The following is a 20,204-nucleotide window of genomic DNA, read 5'->3' as shown; positions in this document are numbered from 1 at the left end:
ATTTGAGCCCTTTCTCCCAAATTGAAAAGCATTGAAAAGTGTCGCGCAAAGTGTCCCAGATTGGACATGTAACCTTTTACATTTTCGCAATGGCGTAAAGTCACTGTTTCCTCTACTTTTTTTGTTGTGAAAAAAGAATTATTTTTAATTTCGTTTCAATGTATCACTTTATAATCGCAAGTATGTATTTTTAAGTCTGTTAACCCTTTTTTTTTGCTTTTTTGCTTGTCCCGCATTGGAACAGAAAATATCTGGTCACTTCAGTTTTTGGTATTTTCGTGTTTACATTTCAGTTTATCCTTAACATTCCTAAAATGTTAATCTTTAAAAAGCTCAGTGGTATGTAAGTGTATGTAAATTGGGAAGAACCTAACCTAAATACAGAGAGTTCAAACCTAACCTTATCTTAGCCGAAATCATCAGGTTTGACAACCTTGAATCATTACACATGGTCAAGTCAAAACAATCGGAGCGTGCAAGTGGGTTCCATTTGACTTGTACCGTATTTTATTTTATGATAAACAAAGAAAATGAGGTATGCGCAACTTGTAATGGGACCGGCTGGTAGCGGAAAGGTACTATTCTTTACCTTTGTATTTAAACATGTAGTTTCAATAATAAAATTGATTTAAGACTTGATAACAATTTATCGTTGATACCATCAGAGTATGAATACGCAAAGAAACTTTTCACTATTAAACAGAGTATTCTGTTTTATATAGTAATAAACAATTATTTTTCTAAATAGTCTACGTATTGTTCTGCTATGCAACAACATGCGGCTGACGAAAGGAAGGTGCTAGAAGTAGTGAATTTAGATCCTGCGGCGGAATATTTTAACTACGAACCTTTAGTCGATATAAGGGAATTAATTCAGTTAGACGATGCTATGGAAGATGATGAATTGCGATTCGGGCCTAACGGTGGGCTTGTGTTCTGTATGGAGTAAGTTTATGAAATAGAGCAAAGTTGACTAACTGGTGGCTCGCGAGCCACCAGGGGCACCTCCGCCTTGCTGCCATGCTGAACTGTCTTCCTCTATACCTCCCAAACTCTGACGATCACAGTTGATTCCTCCTTCGTTCCTTCTCTTTTTGACTGCGATCGTCAGAGTCTGGGAGGTATGGAGAGGGCCGTTCAGCGTGGCAGCAAAGCGGAGGTGCCCCTGGTGGCTCGCGAGCCACCAGTTAGTCAATCCCTGAACTAGAGTTTCTACCGTATACGTAGATTATTTTAAAACTTACGCTCTATTTAGAATTTCATTCGTAGGTACTTATTAGAGAATTCATCATGGTTAGAGGAAAAGCTAGGTGACACGGACGATGATTACATTATTTTTGATTGCCCAGGCCAGATAGAGTTATATACACACATGACAGTCATTCGCCAGTTAATAACAATACTACAAAATCTGAATTTCCGTATATGTGGGATCTTCTTGGTTGACAGCCAGTTTATGGTTGACGGATCGAAATTCCTGTCAGGCACAATGGCTGCGCTTAGCGTAATGATTAACTTAGAATTGCCACACATTAATATACTGAGTAAAATGGATTTATTGTCTAAGAGCGCAAGAAAGCAATTAGACAAGTACTTAGAACCTGATCCTCATAGCCTACTGGCAGATATGGAGAAAGATCAATGGAATGATAAATACAGGCACCTTACCGAGGCTATAGGAAGGCTCATAGAAGATTATAGTCTAGTACGGTTTTATCCGTTAAACATAAAAGACGAAGACAGCATGGCGGACATTAAGCTAACGATCGATAATATTATTCAGTACGGAGAAGACTCTGATGTGAAAGTAAGAGATTTTGACGAACCCGATGAAGAGAACGATACGGATATAAATTACGATCCGAACGTATGAAATTTCATTTAATAAAATACTTTTATGAAATACCTATCTGTTTGTAATTTGTTCCTTATCCGGCGATGGGATGAGAAATAGAAATTGAATGCAACTGATAAACTTGTTTCATTAATTTAATTATTGTTAGCTTATGAAAATAACTGTACATGAAAAGAATGAAATATTTACAATGCAAGGCTTCACCGCTCCATGTGTGCATTTATCGTATTAAATACAAACATGAGACATCCAAAAGCTAACGTTGACCCGTGAGCGACGATAGCACTTCCTTCCCAGCCCTCTTCAAAGTGGTCCGTATCTTTAGACTCGTACTTTGCTAGATTACATTTACACAATACCCTTCTCCTCTCCGATTGTTCTTGAGAATGCAAAACTTTCTCCTTAATAATAGCTTTCACCGCATCTGTTGTCTCCTGCTCTTTTGTTATCGATTGCGTTCTCTCATCGGTTTCTTCTTTCATTTCGTCTCTTACTACTCCAGTATAATTACAAGAATAAAGGACATTATCAACCACCGTTCCATATTCACTATAGTTTAATAATTCATAACGTTTTGTACACTGCAAGCACAGAAAAGCAAGTAATTAAATTAGCATCACGCTTAAGAATACCTGCCGAAAGCGTACATTGCAATTGTATAAAATAAGGATGGTTCGTTTTCATATATCATTACCTCGTCAAAGAAAATAATAGCATGCTTTGAAGATGTAAAGCTGCAGTTACCATAATTGGACAAAACTAAATCGCAGTTTGGACCACTTCCGATAGTTAGCGTTTTATGGATCATAAATGTCGGTGGCTTAGGTTTGTGGTTCAAAGAAAACAGCGCAGCTCTGGCCACTGTATGGCAATTAATACTATCGTAATCTTCTCCATTCGGATCTAATATCTGCTCCAATCGTTGTAACGCTAATGCCTCCAGTACTGGTCTTTCAAGTAACTGTACACCTTCCTTCGCATCGTAACCAAAATGTTCGGCATAATATTCAGCGCTGCTATCGTCTTTACACCTATTTTCATTTACATTTTCTTCTACTTCCTCTTTACATTCAGTTTCGTTACCTGTTTCTTCTTCGTTGCTCTCTGCTTTTATTTCACTACTCGGATCAGTCCCCTTTTCCAGATCCATCGACTCTTCCATTTTCTTTATTTCTGTGCATTCTACTTTAGGAGCTTTGCTATTGTTACTTCCCGCGACTTTCGGTTTAGTGGTATTTACTACTGGTCGTATGACGGAATCGTGATAGAATCGTATAGGATCTAGTTCCGGTGGATGTTCGTAATGGAATTTCACAGAACAGGGAACTTTTACCCTGGTTCGACCCTCTAATTTCACCTTCGTGCGAAACAGTGGATTTATCGCGCGAGCTTTACGCAGAAAGTCCAGCTTCACTGCGTGCTGATCTATCCGCTGATTAGCGTACTTGTCCCAGAGCTTGATACGCTCCGTTACCCTGCACGATGTCAATAGGTTTTGGTCTATGAAATGATTCGGATGATTAGGGCACATCCATCTACCAATAGGAAAGGCTGTGAGTGGAGGGTCTAAACAGTCTTGATGAAAGTACAACGGACAGTAATCACACGCGATCAACGGTGCTTTCCTGCAACTGCGTCCACATTCAAAGCACAAGCGTGCTGGTAAAGGTACCATTAGATTGCTGTCGAGGCAATGATTTCTTCCTACTAGGATAAAAGGAAGCTGCGTTACAGTGAAACTTACAGAGTAGAGTGAATACTTTATCATTCGACGACTACGGTAAAAAGAAACCCATACCATTGTGATTTCCACTTTGCTGTTTTCCTCTTCTACCCGAAACATAATCCGTCTTGTTACTACCAGGAAACATTATCGGTAATTGTAATTCTTTAGGCAATTCAAACTCTCTGGGATTAACTAATGACGCCGCTAGAGCTAATACCTCCAACGCAGACTTTTTCTTGTTCTTTTCATTCCCTTTATTGTCCAATAGGTTCCTCTTCGATGCGTAACGGCAAGTGTAGCACAACCACTCTCCATTAGGTATATCTGCTGGATCCACGGCTGGGTAACTGTGAATAATTCATTCCTTTCTGTATTCCATGGGTTTCTGTTCTAACACAGTTACCACACAAGCTTTAGTTAAACTCATAACTAAAAGATTAGGCGTAAACAAATTACCTTAAACAAACTAGTTACGTGTATCTCATTAGATATGCGAGTTTCAGTACTATTGCTACAGCAACTTTTGGTAGGAAAAAAAGTGAAACCTGAATGACTTCCGAGTTCCTTTATTTCAAAAAATTTTAAACTCACTGGCATTGTAAGTGATACGATGCTGGACATTTGTCGCAGCATATAAGTTCTCCTCCGTCTTTACACGCATCGCAAATATCGCGATTATGACCTCGTCCTCGTCTTTTAAAGTATGGATGCCTCTTCTCTTCCTTGTCCTTCTTATTCTTTGCTGTTTTTGAATCTTCCGATACCGGCGGTGCTATCAGAGCTTGGATTTGCTAGAATAAGGAATCGATCAGAGAGCTGACGGGCACAAGTTTTTGTCAACAAAACAATCTTGTTTCGTTAAATTATTCAAATGTCTTTCTAACTCACTGGCATTAAGCCCCCGATCATCGGGAAACCGTACTCCACAGTGCCCATTTTAAAATCACCTCTTAATTTTCACAGGTTTGCGATCACCTTTTCAACTAAATTTTTCTTAACGCCCCATAATATTTGTTTGACTAGGAACGACAAACGTAGCCCCACTTTTTATTTTTCATATTCAAGTTGGTTATGTTCAGTTATGTTTAAAACTTAGGAGAAGAAGATACTAGATACGTAGCCTCTACTTCGAAGGAGGTTGAAGGAGTGTGTATTTGGGGCGGATTCCACTTACGCCCAAATCGCCCGTGATTTTCATTAAGCTACGTTTTCCTGTACGCGACTAGACGTAACGTCAAGAATTTCAAAGTCGATTTTCTCGAAAATGAAGCGCGATATGAAAAAAACGTATTCTTTCTTTTTTACTTATGACAAGTAAATACGTCGAGGAAAAGGAATACAATTTTTTCATATTGCGCTTCATTTTCAAGAAAATCGACTTTGAAATTTTTGACGATGCGTCCAGTCGCGTATTGGGATTGGCAAAGCTGCGATACGCTACCTGGTGACGATCTACTCCTCCAGGTTCTGATTTTCGCCACCAGGTAGTGTATCGCAGCTGTTGCGACTCCCGTCTAGCGGCGTGTAGTATAAGCTTCAGAAGCACGAAGTTCGAATCGGATCACACGACTGTAATAGGAAAGGGAGACAAGGTGAAGTTCGCGCAAGCCTGAGGTGTTTGAAAATAGAGATTCTTTTAATGAGGGGACTTCAAGATTATAAACTAATCGATACCCACTTGGAAACGGGTGTTTGAATAAATGAATCTTACCTTCCTCCCTTCGCCTAGGTGAAGGATTTACAGTGCAATGTGGTTAAACGCTCGTTTTTGCAAAAATCGATAACCGAAAGGAATCGGATCGACGAATAGGAATTTAGCTAATAAATCTGTAAATTTGCGATTGGCTCTTAGAATCTAAGACATTTTGGTAATTAACAAAAGGTGGAAAAGCGATGAATTGTTAGAAAGCGTCACTTGAGTCTGAAAAGCCATCACGAGTAGTCGTATAAATAAAAGTTCTGTTCAGATTGAAATTGTGTTTAAAATCGTTTATTTTCTTCCATTACAGTTACAAATTTACTAAGTTCAAGTAGTTTCATTCCGTTCTTATTACTAGTTTCATCATATTTACCATTCAAAAATCTGCGTCCAAGGAGCAGAGTGCTTAAGCACTCCACGGGCGTCGACCCTCCCCGAATTCCCTACCAAGGATCCAGAGGACCCAAACGGCTACGCAACATAGCTTAGCCTGTTGCGATTCTCGATCTAGCGGCGTTTAGCGCAAGCTCTTAGAACGCGAAGTTCGAAGTCTAAAGAGTTAAGGATGAAGTTTTAAAAAGAGGAACGAACGTACGAAGAAGCCTGTTTCTTCGCCTGGCAATTCTTCTCCGACGTTGTAAAAGCACGGACGTGTTGTAATAAAGGTCAACTTTTGATCAATCTTTAAATATCTTTGTTTGTTTCTTGATAGTTCTGGTTAATATTCAAAAATTTAATTTAGTTCAGTTCAATAATCTTTATTTCATTCAAAGTTATTCGTTACAAATTGTCTTGTTCAATCAACTTCGCACGATTCGCGAGCAGAATCCTTTTGGGTTCCACGGACACCGGACCACATTGAAATTCCCTGAAACAGTCAGAATTCCCAGCCGGCCCCGCAACAAAACTGGTGACAGCGGTGGGATACTTTTGTCGGCTTGTGGACGTGCACCAAGGAGTCCTCGCCATCAAGGAGTGCAGCCCCACTTTCCTGGGTTTTGGCGTGGTTTCCTCAGGAACGCGGATAAATATCGGAGGAGTGTGGGTTCTGGTGGCCACGCAGCGAATTTTCTCCCAGGCTCACGCGCACTCGTGGAGGCAACGGCGGCAAAATCAAGACTGCGTTTGAACAAGACTGCGTAAGAAATATTATTTATTGTTTAATTGTTCAATTTTGGGTTCATACGTTTGTTAAAATATTTCAATTCTGTTCAATTGCGTTTGCGTTTCACATTATACCGTTAAAATGTTGCGCGATCCATGAAAGATGTTAAAATCTAGGAAACGGCGAAACCGAAACTGAAACTTGAATACCTTTCAACCTCTTGACGAATGTTCTCGTTCAAATAATTTAAACTCATTAAATGTCCCGTTTAAATCTCGCTAGGAGCGTTGTCCATCTTTTCATATGCTTGCATAAATTTAGTCCACTAGGTCCAGATCTTTCACGTACTTGGCTTCGGGAAATTCTTGTTCCTTGTATCCCTGTAGGCAAATAGGCAAATTTGACAATGAAGTAGTATTCGATATTGAAATGATAAATTTGCAACAGTAATACAAACCCTTGCAAATGTCCTTTCTGGTTTACGTCAGCTGGAACGCCGCAATGAGGTGTTTTATCTCCTACGATGCAATCCATGCAATCCACTAGGTCATCTATTAATGCCATATATAATTCGCATTTCTCTCCCTGAAGTTTATTCTAATGCTGACGCTCTTCTCATAACCCTTCCAAGTTTGTCAAATAAAATCAAAATTCCCATGAATCACCACATCAAAACTGACGAAATTGACACCGTTTCTTCTGAACATCTGCGGGAGGTTATCGTAGGTGCCAACGATTTGCCACCTGTAGATGCTGTGGGAGTTAAGGACGTGGACGAACACGACTATAACAGGAAAAGGAAATGAGCAGGCCTTAGGCAAAGTTCTTCTAACATGTGGAAAGTTATGTAACATTAATGAAGTCGAAATTTATCCTACGAACATAGACCATTACTCTACGGACAGCAACAGCGACGAGTACCATACAGCAGACAAAGGAGAAATGGAAATTATAGAGAGAGGAGGATTGCTCTCTGAAAGCACCGGGGATATGGCACACTTGATGGAGCCGAAGGACTGCGGTGAAGGGCATCAAGTATCCCCGTAGCTTAGGAAAGGGGGCTTGCGTACCCTCGAGGACGTGGGTACCAAGGCTCTGCCTGGCCTGTTGGCTAACGGGAAGGTCTTCTGTCAAAAGGCTCCGCTCAGGTTGGTAATCCCTGGACCCGTGAGGAGGCACGGTTCAGCGGCTCTGTCGTCTGTGGAATGTGGTGTTGTGTTGGCGGGGGAGTGTGCGCTTTTCCAGCGTAAGCTTGTGGGGCCGACCTCATGGCCGTCCGTGACTATGTTAATGGGAGAGGAGACACAATCCTCCGTAAAGCAGACTTTAAAAGAAAGTCCCATCAAATTTCCCAGAATCATTTTCTGTAAGGACTATCTTTACATGCGCAGAGATAATCTTGTGAACTTTCTCTTGAGCAATTACCGAGTTACTTCTCAGACAAGTAAAGACTTATTAATTCACAAAATTCCCCATTCCTCATGCAATCTTTGAAAACATTAGCCATCGACATCTCGGAAATCGACAATGTAGTTTGACGAGTTTCCTTTTGGTGCAGTATACTCGTAGTCAGAGTCATTTAAGTACACTGTACTGCGTGTTGAAGATGAGTAATCGTATCTGCCATACGAAGATGTGCTTCTTCTCTCTTGTCTTGATCCATATCCATATGCAGATTCTGCACCTTTATATCTACTTCCCATGTTTGAGTCTGAATTTTCGGAACCCCAACCATTTAATTTTCTGTTTAGCATCTCCCAAACACATTCATACAATCTCAGAACACTTTGACTATCAGCATTTCCTCCTGTACTTGGAACACCCCCCAAAATCTTGAAAGGGCAGGGCAAAGCAAATATGTTACTGATAAAATGTTAATTCCCATAAATTCATTATAGGAGATCATGTTTGTTTAACTAATGAGCTAAAGGTATCCAAGTTTGACCCCACATAGTGAGCCATACAAACTCTTTATTGTATTTAACGATTTCACACCTGAAATAATAATAGGAATTAATAAAGTAAAAATAGTTCACATAAATAAACTTAAGTTAGCCTTTATACGAATGGACTCATATTAATTGTTTATAATTTTGGACGTTTAATTAATGATAAATTTAAGATGAATTCTTGTCACTGGAAGAAGTCGTATACCGTCAAATGTAAATTGCCTGTAACGTGCCAAGTAATCTGCTGGGCCCTTTGAGTTACCTTTCTATGGGAACCCGGGTGGACTGAGTAGCTCGGCTACTGTGGGAAGGTGGGAAGAAGGAAACTCAGAAATGATGCTTGGGACAATGTGATAATCCATGTTGTAACCCTTTTTTTTTACTTTAACTACTTTAACTTTAGAAAAGCTGTTCTCGTAGAGAACACCTTTTGGGGGTGTAAGATTCGCGATAAGGGGAGCGATACAGGCAAATCGGGTAACGCAGTGGTTATGTATACCGAATGTTTCCGAAGCTAACCCGACGTCGGGCCGACGTGCCTGTATCTGACTTCTGCCTTTTCCCCTCCAAGCCTACCGTTCCCCTCGCCAATAGTCCCAGCTTCTGCTCCGTCTATATATGTCTATGGGTCCGTGCCCGTGGAGCGCTGAAGCACTCAGCTCACGAGTTACGCGGGAATTTTAACGATGGAATGGAAATAAAGTGAAACTCTTTAGGATAAATTCTGTTTGATTTTTAATAAATGGCTAGAGGTTGACTGTTCTGCTAACAAGTTCGATCTAAAGTTTTTACAAAATCACTCCCCGCTTGTAACCTCCGAGCGCCCTACTCCTCCAATTTCGGCGTGTTCCTCTGCCTCCTTCCCTGGATCCTTTCGTCCAATCAAGGTGGTGTTGTTCCTCAAGCTTCGTCAGGGGGTTGTCCTTCAGCCATCTCTCCGTCCTTGGTCCTTCCTTCGCGCTTCCCTCCACTCTCGGCTGGTGGTCGGGGCACGCTTTCCGATTACATAGTCCATTTACATTACATACATATCTAACAGGTAGGTAAGCGCAACCCTCAGGGTCAAGACGACGTCGCCGGCGCAAAGTTTATGACTTTATGACTTTCAGCCTTTCCCGAACTGAGTGTTTACTCTAACAGGACATCGGCAATTATTGAAAGCGAGGACAGAATTTTAAGTTATTTTACAAGACGAGCAGCTGCCCGCTCGTCGAAATTTGGCACGAAGATGTGGAAGGAAAAGTTAAGCTATTTATTATCCTCGCTTGGCCTAACTGTAGTTTTGAAAATTACTGAATGCTGGACCTCTTTCTTGTACAGTATCACCTACCTTGGCGTGTACATACATAATTTACGAAACAGGTACAATAGTATTGTAGTGGTGCTATCACAGCTTCTACGCGTATCTTCACCGATCCTATCCATTCTATCCATCTCGACCTATCCTTATCCTCTCCTGATGGAAGAAGCCCACCACCTTCTCGTAGTTTCCACAGCAATGCCGAAAAGAGTGTCGTTGGCCAAGAGTGGGTTAGTAAAACTCTTCTGTAGGTATAAATGGCATTATTGCGACGGCTACGAGAACAGTCGATGTTGTTTTCAAACCTCATTACAGTAATCCAGGGTGCGAGTGGTAAACCGACCGTAATAGCGGAGCGGGTGGCTCGCTTACCTGAACCGGAAATCACCGATTCTGTAACTGTTCATTGTGACGTGAATTTTAAGAGTCCATCCTAGAAAGGAGCTTATTTTGCACGTAGCATTTCAAGGAATTATTTCTGTTTATGTATACAAAAGGCACAAGACCAGCATCGTACATTAACCAGCTGCGAAAATGCTTTGTAACTTAACAGTTTTCAAGTTTTTATTCTATTGAGAATATAGAAAGAGAAGTTAGAGAATAATTAATGAAAAAAGTAGAATATTCGCACCGGAATTTGAACCTTCGATTTTCTGTTTGCGACCCAACCTCTGGGATTTCGGTGAAATGAATTCTTGGCGGAGAGTGCCGGCCAGGCAGCGCGCAAGGCACACGGATGAAGGGACAGGTATGCTTGCGTGGTGCGGTACGGGCGCTAGGAGGGGGTACGCTTGGTCGTGGAGTGGTGGTAGCAGCCGTGGGCGCAAACCCACGATTCTGGCACTACTGGCCGACTCGGCTGTGCACCCGAAATTCCCACAGTTGTCCGCCATTCACCGCAGAAAGAGAGTCAGGACGTGCTGATACCGGCAGCGTTGAACAAAGTCAAATCGGAAACGTGTGGAAAGTTTCTTTAAATTAAATTGGCACCCGAGATGCATTAGCTGTGAAAGCGAGTATAATAAATGAAAACATGTTTCGAAGTAGGAACATGTACAAACATAACTTTGCAGAAACGAAGGTGAGCGTACAAATGCGTACAAAGCACTTATTAGATTCATGACCTGCGTACAAGACCTATGTCAAAAGAATAAGTAAAAGTCGAGTGATCATCGGTAAGCGAACAAAACATATCGATGCGTTTTACCATTTCATTACAGAAAATGTACAGAATAAGAAAATGAAAGTTAATCGCTTACTTGCAATAACAAACAGAATTAATTTTGTCATTTTTGTCGAGGTCCGACAGTAAATCGCTGGTGCGTTTTGCTTCATTCGCCTTGGCTCTATCTTGGCAATTTTGTTTCCAGGAATATGTATTAGCAAAGTCTGATGCTACACTGAGCACGTCTATTGAATGAGAGCAGTGTAGTTATAGAAAATGTGACCAACCCTCGAACACTAAATTTGAAACAAACATCATTAACCATATTAAACCAGAGATTTAATTTTATAGATTGCAAATCTCTAATAATTGCAGTGATCCTGGACCCTTGCGTTAAGGGCATGTTATCGTCGGCAGAAAGAAAAAAATTAGCTCAGAGTTTATTGCATTCAGTTGCGACCAAGTATCTCGAGGCAACATTGCTAAGGAGGAGCAGGAAACTAACAACATATGTACATGTATTACTCAATCAAGAAATCACAACCTATATGAGGGAGAAAGTTGTACCTTTGGAAACCTGTTTTAAATTGGTGGAGCGAAAATGCATTTCGTTTCCCAAAGTTGGCTCCTGTTGTTATAAATTTCTTGGGAATAAATGCTCCCTAAGCATACCGCGAGAGGCTCTTTTCAATGCCAGGAGACATTGTGAATGAAAGACGAACTTCATTGGTAACAGGAAAAGTGGAGCAAATTCGTTTCTTATCGGTTAATCTGTGGAAGAAAAGAGAACAAAGGGTTCCCCCACACTACTATATTCAACAAATTAATGCTCCTATTTTTATTATGGAGTAGGTATATATGGTATGTGGAGGTATATGGAGAGTTGAAAAACAGAGTTGAAAGTAAAATAAAACTCCAAAACTATTATTGTGAGCAGATCTGTTTAGAACCCACAAAAATTTAGTGGGACGTCACAATAAATCCAGGAATAACAGCGAAATGACCAAATTTTGCATAATTATTCTCTAGAACCCTGCGGAAAATATAGGCTACCATGAAATCTGGACATTCCACTCCTTCCCCCTTATTTCACCTCCTTGACATTCTGTGACCGGGGTTTATCCGGGCGACGCCGGGTACTTTAAGCTAGTATTATATAATTTCATGGGCACAGTTATAACGTACCTACTTTCAGAAAATTGAACCTTATCCGTCAATTACGTATCTGAGGAATACTCGGCAATGAGATTCATTTTTACGTATATATTTCACACATTATTATATATAGTTGAATTTTGATGTAGGTGTTTATTAACGACAATATCTCGAAAGTGAAAACATGTGACATGCGGCGTTTTTCCTCACAACCACAGATATTTCGCAACTGATTCTATTCGTATGGCTAAATAGCAAGAGGAAAAACTTCCATCTTTTGTAAATATTTTGAGTCAAGACTAAACTTATATATGTACGATGAATATGTCATTACGACTTCGTCGACTTCAATATCCTATATAATAAGACGCTTAAGGTGGATGTTCGTTTGTTAGCAAAATCTTTCCAGAGTTTTTTTTTTCGTACTTCCCGATGACGTATAAGGTTCAGATTCGGCATGAAGTTTTCTCGGCACCCAAAGATGCCGCAAAAAATGCAAAACCTGGAAAATTCGATAATGGGTAGTCCCTGTGGCCTAAAACAGGTGTTATGTACAATGTATTAGCCGCTAATGCATACAAATGTAGGCCCGCACGCGGGTTGAGCTCGAGCACGAGCTGAAAGCCGAAGCGAGACAAAGTATCATGCTTTCTCTCTTTCGTCCTCTTTCGCTCGCTCACGAGTTCTCTCACTCTCGACCGAAGGATTCCAAGAAGTGGTGGAGATACAAACGCGCGCTCAACGCAAAGTCGAAATGTGCCCCTTATTAGGGCTCTCATGGAGGCAAACGGAAAAGCGGTGTTGTAAGAGTGAATAAGCTTAAAAAATTTCTTGGATTCGGGGGCTTTGTCACACATTAGTTGTTGTAATAATATCGAGAATTATTTCGTTTCTAGGGGGGAGGGGGGTCTCAAATGTCGCCGGGCAGTGAATCTGGGCATATATGTGACTTAAGCCCCCCAAATTCCCTTCAGGAGACTAATTAGACAGGTACTCTTCTGGTACCCAAAAGTTGCAAAATTTCGTATTTCGCAGCGAAAATTGTTTCTAGGGGGATTTTCAACAAAATTGTGGTTATCTTAGGCGCCTTATTACATAGGATAGTAATGCCTGGCGAAGACAGGCTAAAAAACTAGTTTGTCAATATACGGCTTATTACAACATGCGACACCCGACTAAAAAACGTATAGAAATACATACGTATACATTGTAAAGAAATAGGTCTCGGAAGATGTCTTAAGTCGTCGTCTTGCTCCGATCATTATTTAGGATAATATATACTCAAATTAGTTACTATCAAAACTAGTGCGATGTATGTCGTGTTTCGAGTTATTTCCGTTGTGAAACCTTCACCAATCTAGTGGTACAATTTCCAACAAGATAAGATAGAAGTTACAGGACACCCTTAGGCCCGAGGCAGACAAATGAGTTTTCAAACGGTCATTTAGCGATCGTCAACTTAGGTATTGAAAAATCGACACTTGGAGGTATTATAAACCAAGTCTTTCCGAGGACTGCGTCGTGATCTGAACAAGACAGGTTTTGGACAACTACGATGCCGAGAAACATTCGTGAATGTTGCATCGCGTTGACGACGATGACGCATGATCTTTATGCTTTATTGGGGAAATATAACACTTCAAACGTTACCTCCTGCGTTTTATTCTTTTATTAGTCTTATACGATATAAATGCCCGCGAGACAAAACTCGCTCGTCTGCAGCATGTCTTATATACCGATTTCCACGAAGTACATAATTTCAAATTATAATTGTTCATAATTACGTATCTCTTTTTGGTGTTTAGAAGATGTTGGGATTTGTCGTAAGCTTCTATCACTGCGTCTATGTAGGTACAACGTGGTACAGTCACTTTAAATTCCTTGCTCTGCGTTCAACTTTGTTCTGCGACAGTTCACTTTTGATTGAGCAGTGAGCAGTTGAGCACGTGTGAGTATTCGAGACAGTTTGAGGCCTACGCAACGCACGCGACTGGTGGTAATCCAGTACAATCCTGACCACTCATGATTTTCGGCAACATGGCGCAGCCTATCCGAGATTACCATTATACCGCCAAAATTAAAATTGTTCATACAGGGGTAATCGTGTATAAAAGTGTACCACTCTTTTAATCATCATCTTTCTTGCAGGCTGTCGATGATCCAAGGATAGAATTTTTAGACATTGTACCAGAGTAGCTGGGTAGTGCACACGATAACTGTATATTCGAAAAATCGGCATCACCTTTTAATTTCATCTTCATGATAATATTCAAAAGGATTTTGCATGTCACGAATATATCCTCCCATAACACTATTGTCTGCTACATTATTAGAATTATCAATGTTGTTAATATCAATATTAATATCGATGTATATCAAGTGTATCAATTATGTACAAAATAAATTATAATTAAATTGAGACTCTACTATCTGAGGTGTTTTTATTTTTATATTTCATCAGTTTAGTGGTTGGGTTTATATATTAGTTCATTATATAAATCAATTTTTCATGTAATTTCCTTCATTATGTTCCGAATTACGATGTTCTTGAAGTCATTGTGTGAGGCACCGCGGGGGGTGACTCATCGCTAAACTGTTCCCCCAGCATATTATCTATACTATTATATAAAATTGAAGTTGCTTACTTTGAAATGCGGTTTCTCAGTAAATATGAACTGTAGCCACAAGCGTGTTACATTACTTTGTTCGTCTTGATGAGATGAAGGTTCTAACTTTTTTTTTTAACTAATGATTTTTAAATAACAGTATCTCGCGACGCGACCGTCAGGCGGCGACTGGGCGAGCGTTTCTCGCTTTTGAAATAGCACCGCGGGAGGAATAAGGGCCCCCACTAAAGAAGAATTTTTGGAAATTCCATCCCCAAGGGGGTAAAAAAAATGTATTTTCTCGGACTCCCTATTCCCTAATATCCCTTAGGCTTAGGCCCGATTAAATATCAAATTAGTTCTTACTCACAAAGATTACCCACATAAATCCCAAAAAAACAATTTCAGGATTTTGCCTTAATCAACCCCCACAATGGGGTGGAATGTGTTTTCATGGAGTCCTCAATATCTCTTAGGCCCGAAGCGAAACGCAGGGGTATTTTACTAGTATAACATAAAATATAACCACGAGTACTCGACACTCACACGCATTACTCACACATGTTCGAGCCCCTACTCTGTCGCCCATCAAGGAACGAACGGAATATCCTTCAATCATTAGTTGTTCTAACAGAATTATTCCGAAAGTTTCCGAACGTGAATGAATAAATGCTTGAGTAAATGCTTTATAAAAAAAAAAAATGGATATAAGATACAAGCAATTGCTTATTCGAAGCAAATGCTTAAGATCATCTTGAGCAACGACTGTGAATACCTGACGTCTTCAGCAATCAAATATATATTCTTATTTCCAGAGTAATACAAATACATTATTAAACCACACCAAGTACATAAATCCAACAAATAGAAACACATTGACCCTTCGGTCACGGATCGTTCCACTAAAATATTTGCGGAAACCCTGTATAAATTGCAAATGATTAATGTTTCATTAGATATGTATATTGTACATTTATAATTCACACTTACTAGGATTTAGAGGTGGACGGAATCCATACATATCTGGAGCTATTCGTATTGATCGTGGGGGCCATGTTCTAAAAGGTCTCATCATAGGAGGATGTATATTTCCTCCAAGAGGTCCTCGAATTGGGACCCACGGTCCAACCACTAATGGTTTCGGTTGAAAATTCTGAGCAAATATATGAATGAGTTTTATATCATGGCTGAATTATCGCATTTTTATGTAAATAAAGTACTTACTCCATGATAAATAGAAACAGGAATTTGTTGAATATAGTACTGCGGGGGAGTTTTTCGTTCTCCTTTCTCCCGCAGATTAACCGATAAGAAGCGAATCTGCTCCACTTTTCCTGTTACCAATGAAGTTCGTCTTTCATTCACAATGTCTCCTGGCATTGAAAAGAGCCTATCTCTTTGTCTTTTCTCACGCATACTTTCTCTGTATCTATCTGTTTTCCTCCTGTCTCGAGAATGATCACAGGGCCGCTCCCGATGGTCTCGGCAAGATTTGTCACCATCCTTCCGCTCTTTACTATAATCTTTTTCCCTATTTAAATAATGTAAAAGTCTGGTGAAATACAATTGAAAGAAATGTAATGAACACAGATACACGAAAGTATAATACTGGCTTTTACCTATCACTTCTGTAAGTTCCTTTATCATCATGCTTAGAATCATCATACCTGAAAGAGGATAAACAAATTAGCAAAAAATTCAATTATTTATTTTCTGCACGAAAAACTTATTCCAGCATTAGTATCTTTGTTATTCGTTCGCAAGTTTAGGTAACAATTTCTTAACACTAATTGTATCAGCTTTGTTTTGTTGCAAAGTATTACTGTCATTTCAGGCACGAACCTGCGGTGAGGGGACGACGTGCGCCTAGGACTGTGATTTCGGGTTCTTGTAGGACTCAAAGACGCCGAACGCCTTTTCAAAGTTTTCGAATTGTTTTCTAAAAATTAAAATGTCCATATTTGCGAAACAGAAGTTGTAATGAATCTTAACAATCTGAAATAATAAACATACCAGAATTTTCCAAATTCACAGTTACGACAGTACGATGTTCCTCAACTGTTTCTGTTTCAGTTCTTGCTCTCCTAATTTCTTCTCTATCAAATATCGGCTTGGATCCCTCTCCTACAGTTAAGTAAATTTATTAACAGAAAAGCAATCGTATGTAGAAATCGGAAAAGCATTTAAGCAATACTAGCAGCTGTGACAGATCTTGAAGATATTAACGTCGACTCAGATAGACTGTCTCTCTCTCTGAACAATTGTAAGCCGTCATTTCGTATTATCAATTTGAAATTAGTTAAATAGATTGTTGTTAATTTATATGATTTTATATACTCAAAGTATGTATAAATTCATTTTTCATCCTCATAAATACGGAGTACTTTACATAATTAAAAATGGCTTACAATTTTTTTGAGTGTCAGATATGTTATGAAGTGAAGTTTATTTGTTAAAAATTTAATTATTTTGATGAAATTATTTTAATAAAACTCTATCACTAATTATTCTCTAGCAACTGATAATTTTTAATTTATAATGTAACATTTTATTTTCTTTTTCAAATAGCGTATAGAAATCGCATTAAATAATTTTTCAAAAGAATGTAGTTCAATTCATGGAATGTTACTCATTGTCTATTACGAATTGATTATAAAATATAAACATATCGATACGCCTTTCCATATATTCGTTGAATCGCAAATTCACTCTCGCGATATTCACTCTATACACAATGCTTTGGAATCGCAACTTTTCAACCCTACTAAATTAAGTCTATAAGTACTCATACTTTAAAATTTAGAGTGGACCTATTTTTCAATTGTAGTTATTTATTTAATGCAATGAAATAAAAGATGAATGAGAATACGAAATACCACACTATACAAAAATTTGAAAAGATTCTAAGATTTAATTTCTTATTTCGTTTCTTTCAGTGTTGAAGTCTAATGTTTAATGTTTTCACCATGCCTCCAGTTGTTGAGTGTCAAGATTTAAAACATCTTCCAAGACGTGAAAATCTTCCAGTTGGTCTGCTTTTAGTAAATGAAGCATTTAAAAAATCCACTTATTTGGACATGCACACATTCCCAAAACCAGGACACAAAGAGAATGCACAAAATGTGTTTGAACTACGTTTTTTGGAGAAAAATTAATTTATATTAAAATATGTTATATTTATTATAGCAGTTAATATAGTTGAAGCATAATTCTTTGTGCAAACTCGTAAGGAAAGAAAAAAAAAAATGCTGTACATAAAACAACAAGCAAGATATACGTTAAACATAGCAATCTTAAAACAGTCAAAATAAAAAATATTGTGCTTACATATTGCACATTATGCGATCAATACAGTGATCCAACGTTGTATTCCAAATTTGCTACATCCTGGACGAATCAAAAATACGTTATTAACTTGACAAATAAAGTTGAGAAAATTCTTGAATATTACAGGGGACGCAGTATGACTGTAAAGTCCAGAATCTTCACGACTGTAGAAATTTGTGAAAAGGATGCCATTCTTCAAATGTAGCACTTGGTAAAGTGAAAACGTGGAAATATTTATCTTGACTTCGATAATACATTTAAACAGAAACTGAATGGGTTGTAAAAAGTGAAGAGTAATGTCTGACAGAGAAGAGACATTTTTTCATTAGAAAGCATACAATGTTCTCAATCTTCAATTTGTTGACCGTGATTTCTAGAAAACCCCAGAATCATCTTCCATATTGAGCTCATTTTCCTTTGTGGTACTCGTTCGCTGAATGACTGAAAATTCTTAAGAAATTACGGTAAAAAATCCACATGTTACCCGCTCTTCTTTTAAGCACCACATCTTCCTTGTTGGGTACATCCCGCTTAAGTTCATCGGTAGCTGCTCTTCCAGGAATGTTTCTATGAATATCTACTTTAATTTTGCGAAGTTCTGTTGAACTTATTTTTGTGCCTTCAAGTTCTTTAAATAAGGACGTTGTACCACTTAATGTTTCGAACCTAAAGTGCAGAATAATATTATTTGTATATGATTTAATAGATTTGTACTTGAAACTTACTACAACTTAACATTTTGATTACTTCTTGAAACATATTGTTTTATAGTATATAACCGAATTGAAAAATTGTGTCAACTAAATTTGATATTATATACGAATACTAGTTAACTTTTTTGGATATAACCAAATACATATTTAATTTACATGTATCCGTCAGAAGATAAAACAGGAAATTCCACGACCCGACAATGAAATGTTAAATTTGTTCTTTGTCTATGAAATCCTCCAGAATAGAGCACTGCATCTATTTCAACAGTTAATAATTAAAGATAGTTTATACTTACTTTTTAGAAAGCATAATAACTTTAGGTGTATAATGCTTAGAAATTCTTCTATGTCGACTAGGTGGAGATTCGCTTCTACTCCTACGAGGTCTGTTGCATCTTCCTTCAGGAAATGCTAAGCTCATATTACGAGCGCGTTGTATCTCATACTCCATAATCATTTTTCTTTTCAGTCTCTTATGCCTGTCCATTTTTTCTTGTTCGATCATCCATTCGCGTCTACGCCGTCGCCTCTCCTCTTGCGTGTTTGCACGTAGAATTGCGTCACTATCTGCATTACGCGAGGGTTGAAGTTTTTCATCACGATGCGAATTCCTCGATGTATGCTGTTTCATTCCTACAAAGTAGGAAAGATAGATTATATTACGTATCAATGAATTTCCTACTTGGTTAACCAAACACAAAATTTGAATACATTTGTACTTTACACCGAATTGATATAAAATAAATTACCTCGTTATCGTGCAGAAAAATGATGAGCAATAAACAGAATAACCAGCAAATAAAAGCATAAGAATTAACCGTATGAGTATTATTTATAAACTTTACGAAGAAAACACCACGCACACCCGCTCACAGCGTTCGGACCGATTGTTCTGCAGTGATGGAGGGGGAAACACCTACAGGAGCGATGGTGATGGCGCGTGAACATGGCAGCGTCGACAATCTATTGCGCGGCGGCGCTGGTTGGCCGTGGTTAGCTTCGCGTTGGGGCCACTTGGCTGGGTTAGCGCTGGCGTCGGTTCACGCGCCATCACCATCGCTCCTGTAGGTGTTTCCCCCTCCATCACTGCAGAATAATCGGTCCGAAGCTGCCCGCTTATTACCCGAATTACCCCGAATATAGCCAACAACAGCCAAGTGCAGCCAACTACGGATTACCATTGTTATGTATTTTAGCGGGGATTTTGGGATGCAAACGCGCTGACCGCTCTGCTCGTGGGAGTGTGGGTGTTTAAAATAAAACAGAGTGCAAGTAAACTATTTGGAAGTTAAACTTTGAAGTTTATTCCCAATATCGGTACATATTCGGTGTCCCGATGGTCTGCACCGTTGAGAACGGTGCTCGAGATGTGGGTACCATCGCCGACGGTCTGAGCAAAAATATCGGTGCTGAACCCATTCACAACGGTGTTTTTCGGAGCTGGACAGTGTTGTGAATGGGCCCAGCACTGATATTTACGGTGCTGGCAGTGCCGTCGCCGATGGTGTCCACTTTTCGTGCACCGTTCCCAACGGTGCAGATCTTCGGTTTTCCACCCATTTTCGCTAGAATTTGGCAATATTATTACGAGAGTATAGTGGCTA

The 20,204-nt window shown here is 39.2% G+C and overlaps 5 protein-coding genes across 12 annotated transcripts in view; 2 read left to right on the top strand and 3 right to left on the bottom strand.

Annotated features, from left to right (window-relative positions):
- The first annotated feature begins 22 nt into the window (after positions 1-22).
- On the top strand, positions 23-1,903 carry LOC143367143 (GPN-loop GTPase 3). The gene is made up of 3 exons (XM_076808728.1): positions 23-575; positions 749-945; positions 1,270-1,903. Exons 1-3 carry the CDS (start codon positions 531-533, stop codon positions 1,871-1,873), a joined length of 846 nt encoding a protein of 281 aa, XP_076664843.1. The 5' UTR covers positions 23-530; the 3' UTR covers positions 1,874-1,903.
- Positions 1,904-1,971: 68 nt separating this feature from the next.
- LOC143367002 (uncharacterized) lies at positions 1,972-4,731 on the bottom strand. 7 transcript variants are annotated; one of them, XM_076808614.1, is made up of 6 exons: positions 4,470-4,731; positions 4,173-4,372; positions 3,799-3,966; positions 3,654-3,712; positions 2,550-3,559; positions 1,972-2,436 (listed from the first exon to the last, which is right to left on the bottom strand). In XM_076808614.1, exons 1-6 carry the CDS (start codon positions 4,515-4,517, stop codon positions 2,056-2,058), a joined length of 1,866 nt encoding a protein of 621 aa, XP_076664729.1. In that variant the 5' UTR covers positions 4,518-4,731; the 3' UTR covers positions 1,972-2,055. The 7 variants fall into 7 exon arrangements, with proteins under 7 accessions (XP_076664729.1, XP_076664720.1, XP_076664737.1 ...); XM_076808605.1 differs by having other exon boundaries at positions 2,550-3,562; positions 4,470-4,730; XM_076808622.1 differs by having other exon boundaries at positions 2,550-3,562; positions 3,799-3,945; positions 4,470-4,729.
- Positions 4,732-6,012: 1,281 nt separating this feature from the next.
- Positions 6,013-14,686, bottom strand: LOC143367169 (uncharacterized). The gene is made up of 7 exons (XM_076808771.1): positions 10,266-14,686; positions 9,940-10,033; positions 9,681-9,879; positions 7,268-9,328; positions 6,843-7,169; positions 6,595-6,765; positions 6,013-6,415 (listed from the first exon to the last, which is right to left on the bottom strand). Exons 1-4 carry the CDS (start codon positions 10,525-10,527, stop codon positions 9,260-9,262), a joined length of 624 nt encoding a protein of 207 aa, XP_076664886.1. The 5' UTR covers positions 10,528-14,686; the 3' UTR covers positions 6,013-6,415; positions 6,595-6,765; positions 6,843-7,169; positions 7,268-9,259.
- The window catches only part of Chrac-14 (DNA polymerase epsilon subunit 3 Chrac-14), a 63,642-nt gene continuing 49,478 nt past the window's right edge, over positions 6,041-20,204 (top strand). Inside the window, exon 1 of the mRNA XM_076808796.1 lies at positions 6,041-6,052. The gene's annotated coding sequence lies outside the window, so the exon portion shown is untranslated. The remainder of the gene's footprint in view (positions 6,053-20,204) is intronic.
- LOC143366929 (uncharacterized) lies at positions 15,342-19,488 on the bottom strand. 2 transcript variants are annotated; one of them, XM_076808408.1, is made up of 9 exons: positions 19,350-19,488; positions 18,897-19,233; positions 18,372-18,553; positions 16,574-16,684; positions 16,403-16,499; positions 16,180-16,227; positions 15,785-16,091; positions 15,551-15,713; positions 15,342-15,482 (listed from the first exon to the last, which is right to left on the bottom strand). In XM_076808408.1, exons 2-9 carry the CDS (start codon positions 19,229-19,231, stop codon positions 15,463-15,465), a joined length of 1,263 nt encoding a protein of 420 aa, XP_076664523.1. In that variant the 5' UTR covers positions 19,232-19,233; positions 19,350-19,488; the 3' UTR covers positions 15,342-15,462. The 2 variants fall into 2 exon arrangements, with proteins under 2 accessions (XP_076664523.1, XP_076664532.1); XM_076808417.1 differs by lacking the exon at positions 16,180-16,227.

The sequence above is a fragment of the Andrena cerasifolii genome, chromosome 1, assembly GCF_050908995.1.
Source record: "Andrena cerasifolii isolate SP2316 chromosome 1, iyAndCera1_principal, whole genome shotgun sequence".
Lineage (NCBI taxonomy): Eukaryota > Metazoa > Arthropoda > Insecta > Hymenoptera > Andrenidae > Andrena > Andrena cerasifolii.
This window is presented reverse-complemented; position numbering and strand designations above follow the sequence as displayed.

Excerpts from the sequence above, each read along its gene's own strand:
- LOC143367143 (XM_076808728.1), top strand. The coding sequence starts at position 531 with ATGAGGTATGCGCAACTTGTAATGGGACCGGCTGGTAGCGGAAAG. Across the intron at positions 576-748 it reads GACCGGCTGGTAGCGGAAAG|TCTACGTATTGTTCTGCTAT; the intron begins GTACTATTCTTT and ends TTTTCTAAATAG. Across the intron at positions 946-1,269 it reads GGGCTTGTGTTCTGTATGGA|GTACTTATTAGAGAATTCAT; the intron begins GTAAGTTTATGA and ends TTTCATTCGTAG.
- LOC143367002 (XM_076808590.1), bottom strand. The coding sequence starts at position 4,517 with ATGGGCACTGTGGAGTACGGTTTCCCGATGATCGGGGGCTTAATGCCA. Across the intron at positions 3,563-3,653 it reads GCAAAGTGGAAATCACAATG|TAGGAAGAAATCATTGCCTC; the intron begins GTATGGGTTTCT and ends CTTTTATCCTAG. Across the intron at positions 2,437-2,549 it reads CTATTATTTTCTTTGACGAG|TGTACAAAACGTTATGAATT; the intron begins GTAATGATATAT and ends CTGTGCTTGCAG.
- LOC143367169 (XM_076808771.1), bottom strand. The coding sequence starts at position 10,527 with ATGGCGGACAACTGTGGGAATTTCGGGTGCACAGCCGAGTCGGCCAGT. Across the intron at positions 9,880-9,939 it reads CCCTGGATTACTGTAATGAG|AAGAGTTTTACTAACCCACT; the intron begins GTTTGAAAACAA and ends TTATACCTACAG. Across the intron at positions 9,329-9,680 it reads GTACCTGTTTCGTAAATTAT|CGTGCCCCGACCACCAGCCG; the intron begins GTATGTACACGC and ends GTAATCGGAAAG.
- LOC143366929 (XM_076808408.1), bottom strand. The coding sequence starts at position 19,231 with ATGAAACAGCATACATCGAGGAATTCGCATCGTGATGAAAAACTTCAA. Across the intron at positions 16,685-18,371 it reads GGTGCTTAAAAGAAGAGCGG|GAGAGGGATCCAAGCCGATA; the intron begins GTAACATGTGGA and ends ACTTAACTGTAG. Across the intron at positions 15,714-15,784 it reads CTGTTTCTATTTATCATGGA|AATTTTCAACCGAAACCATT; the intron begins GTAAGTACTTTA and ends ATATTTGCTCAG.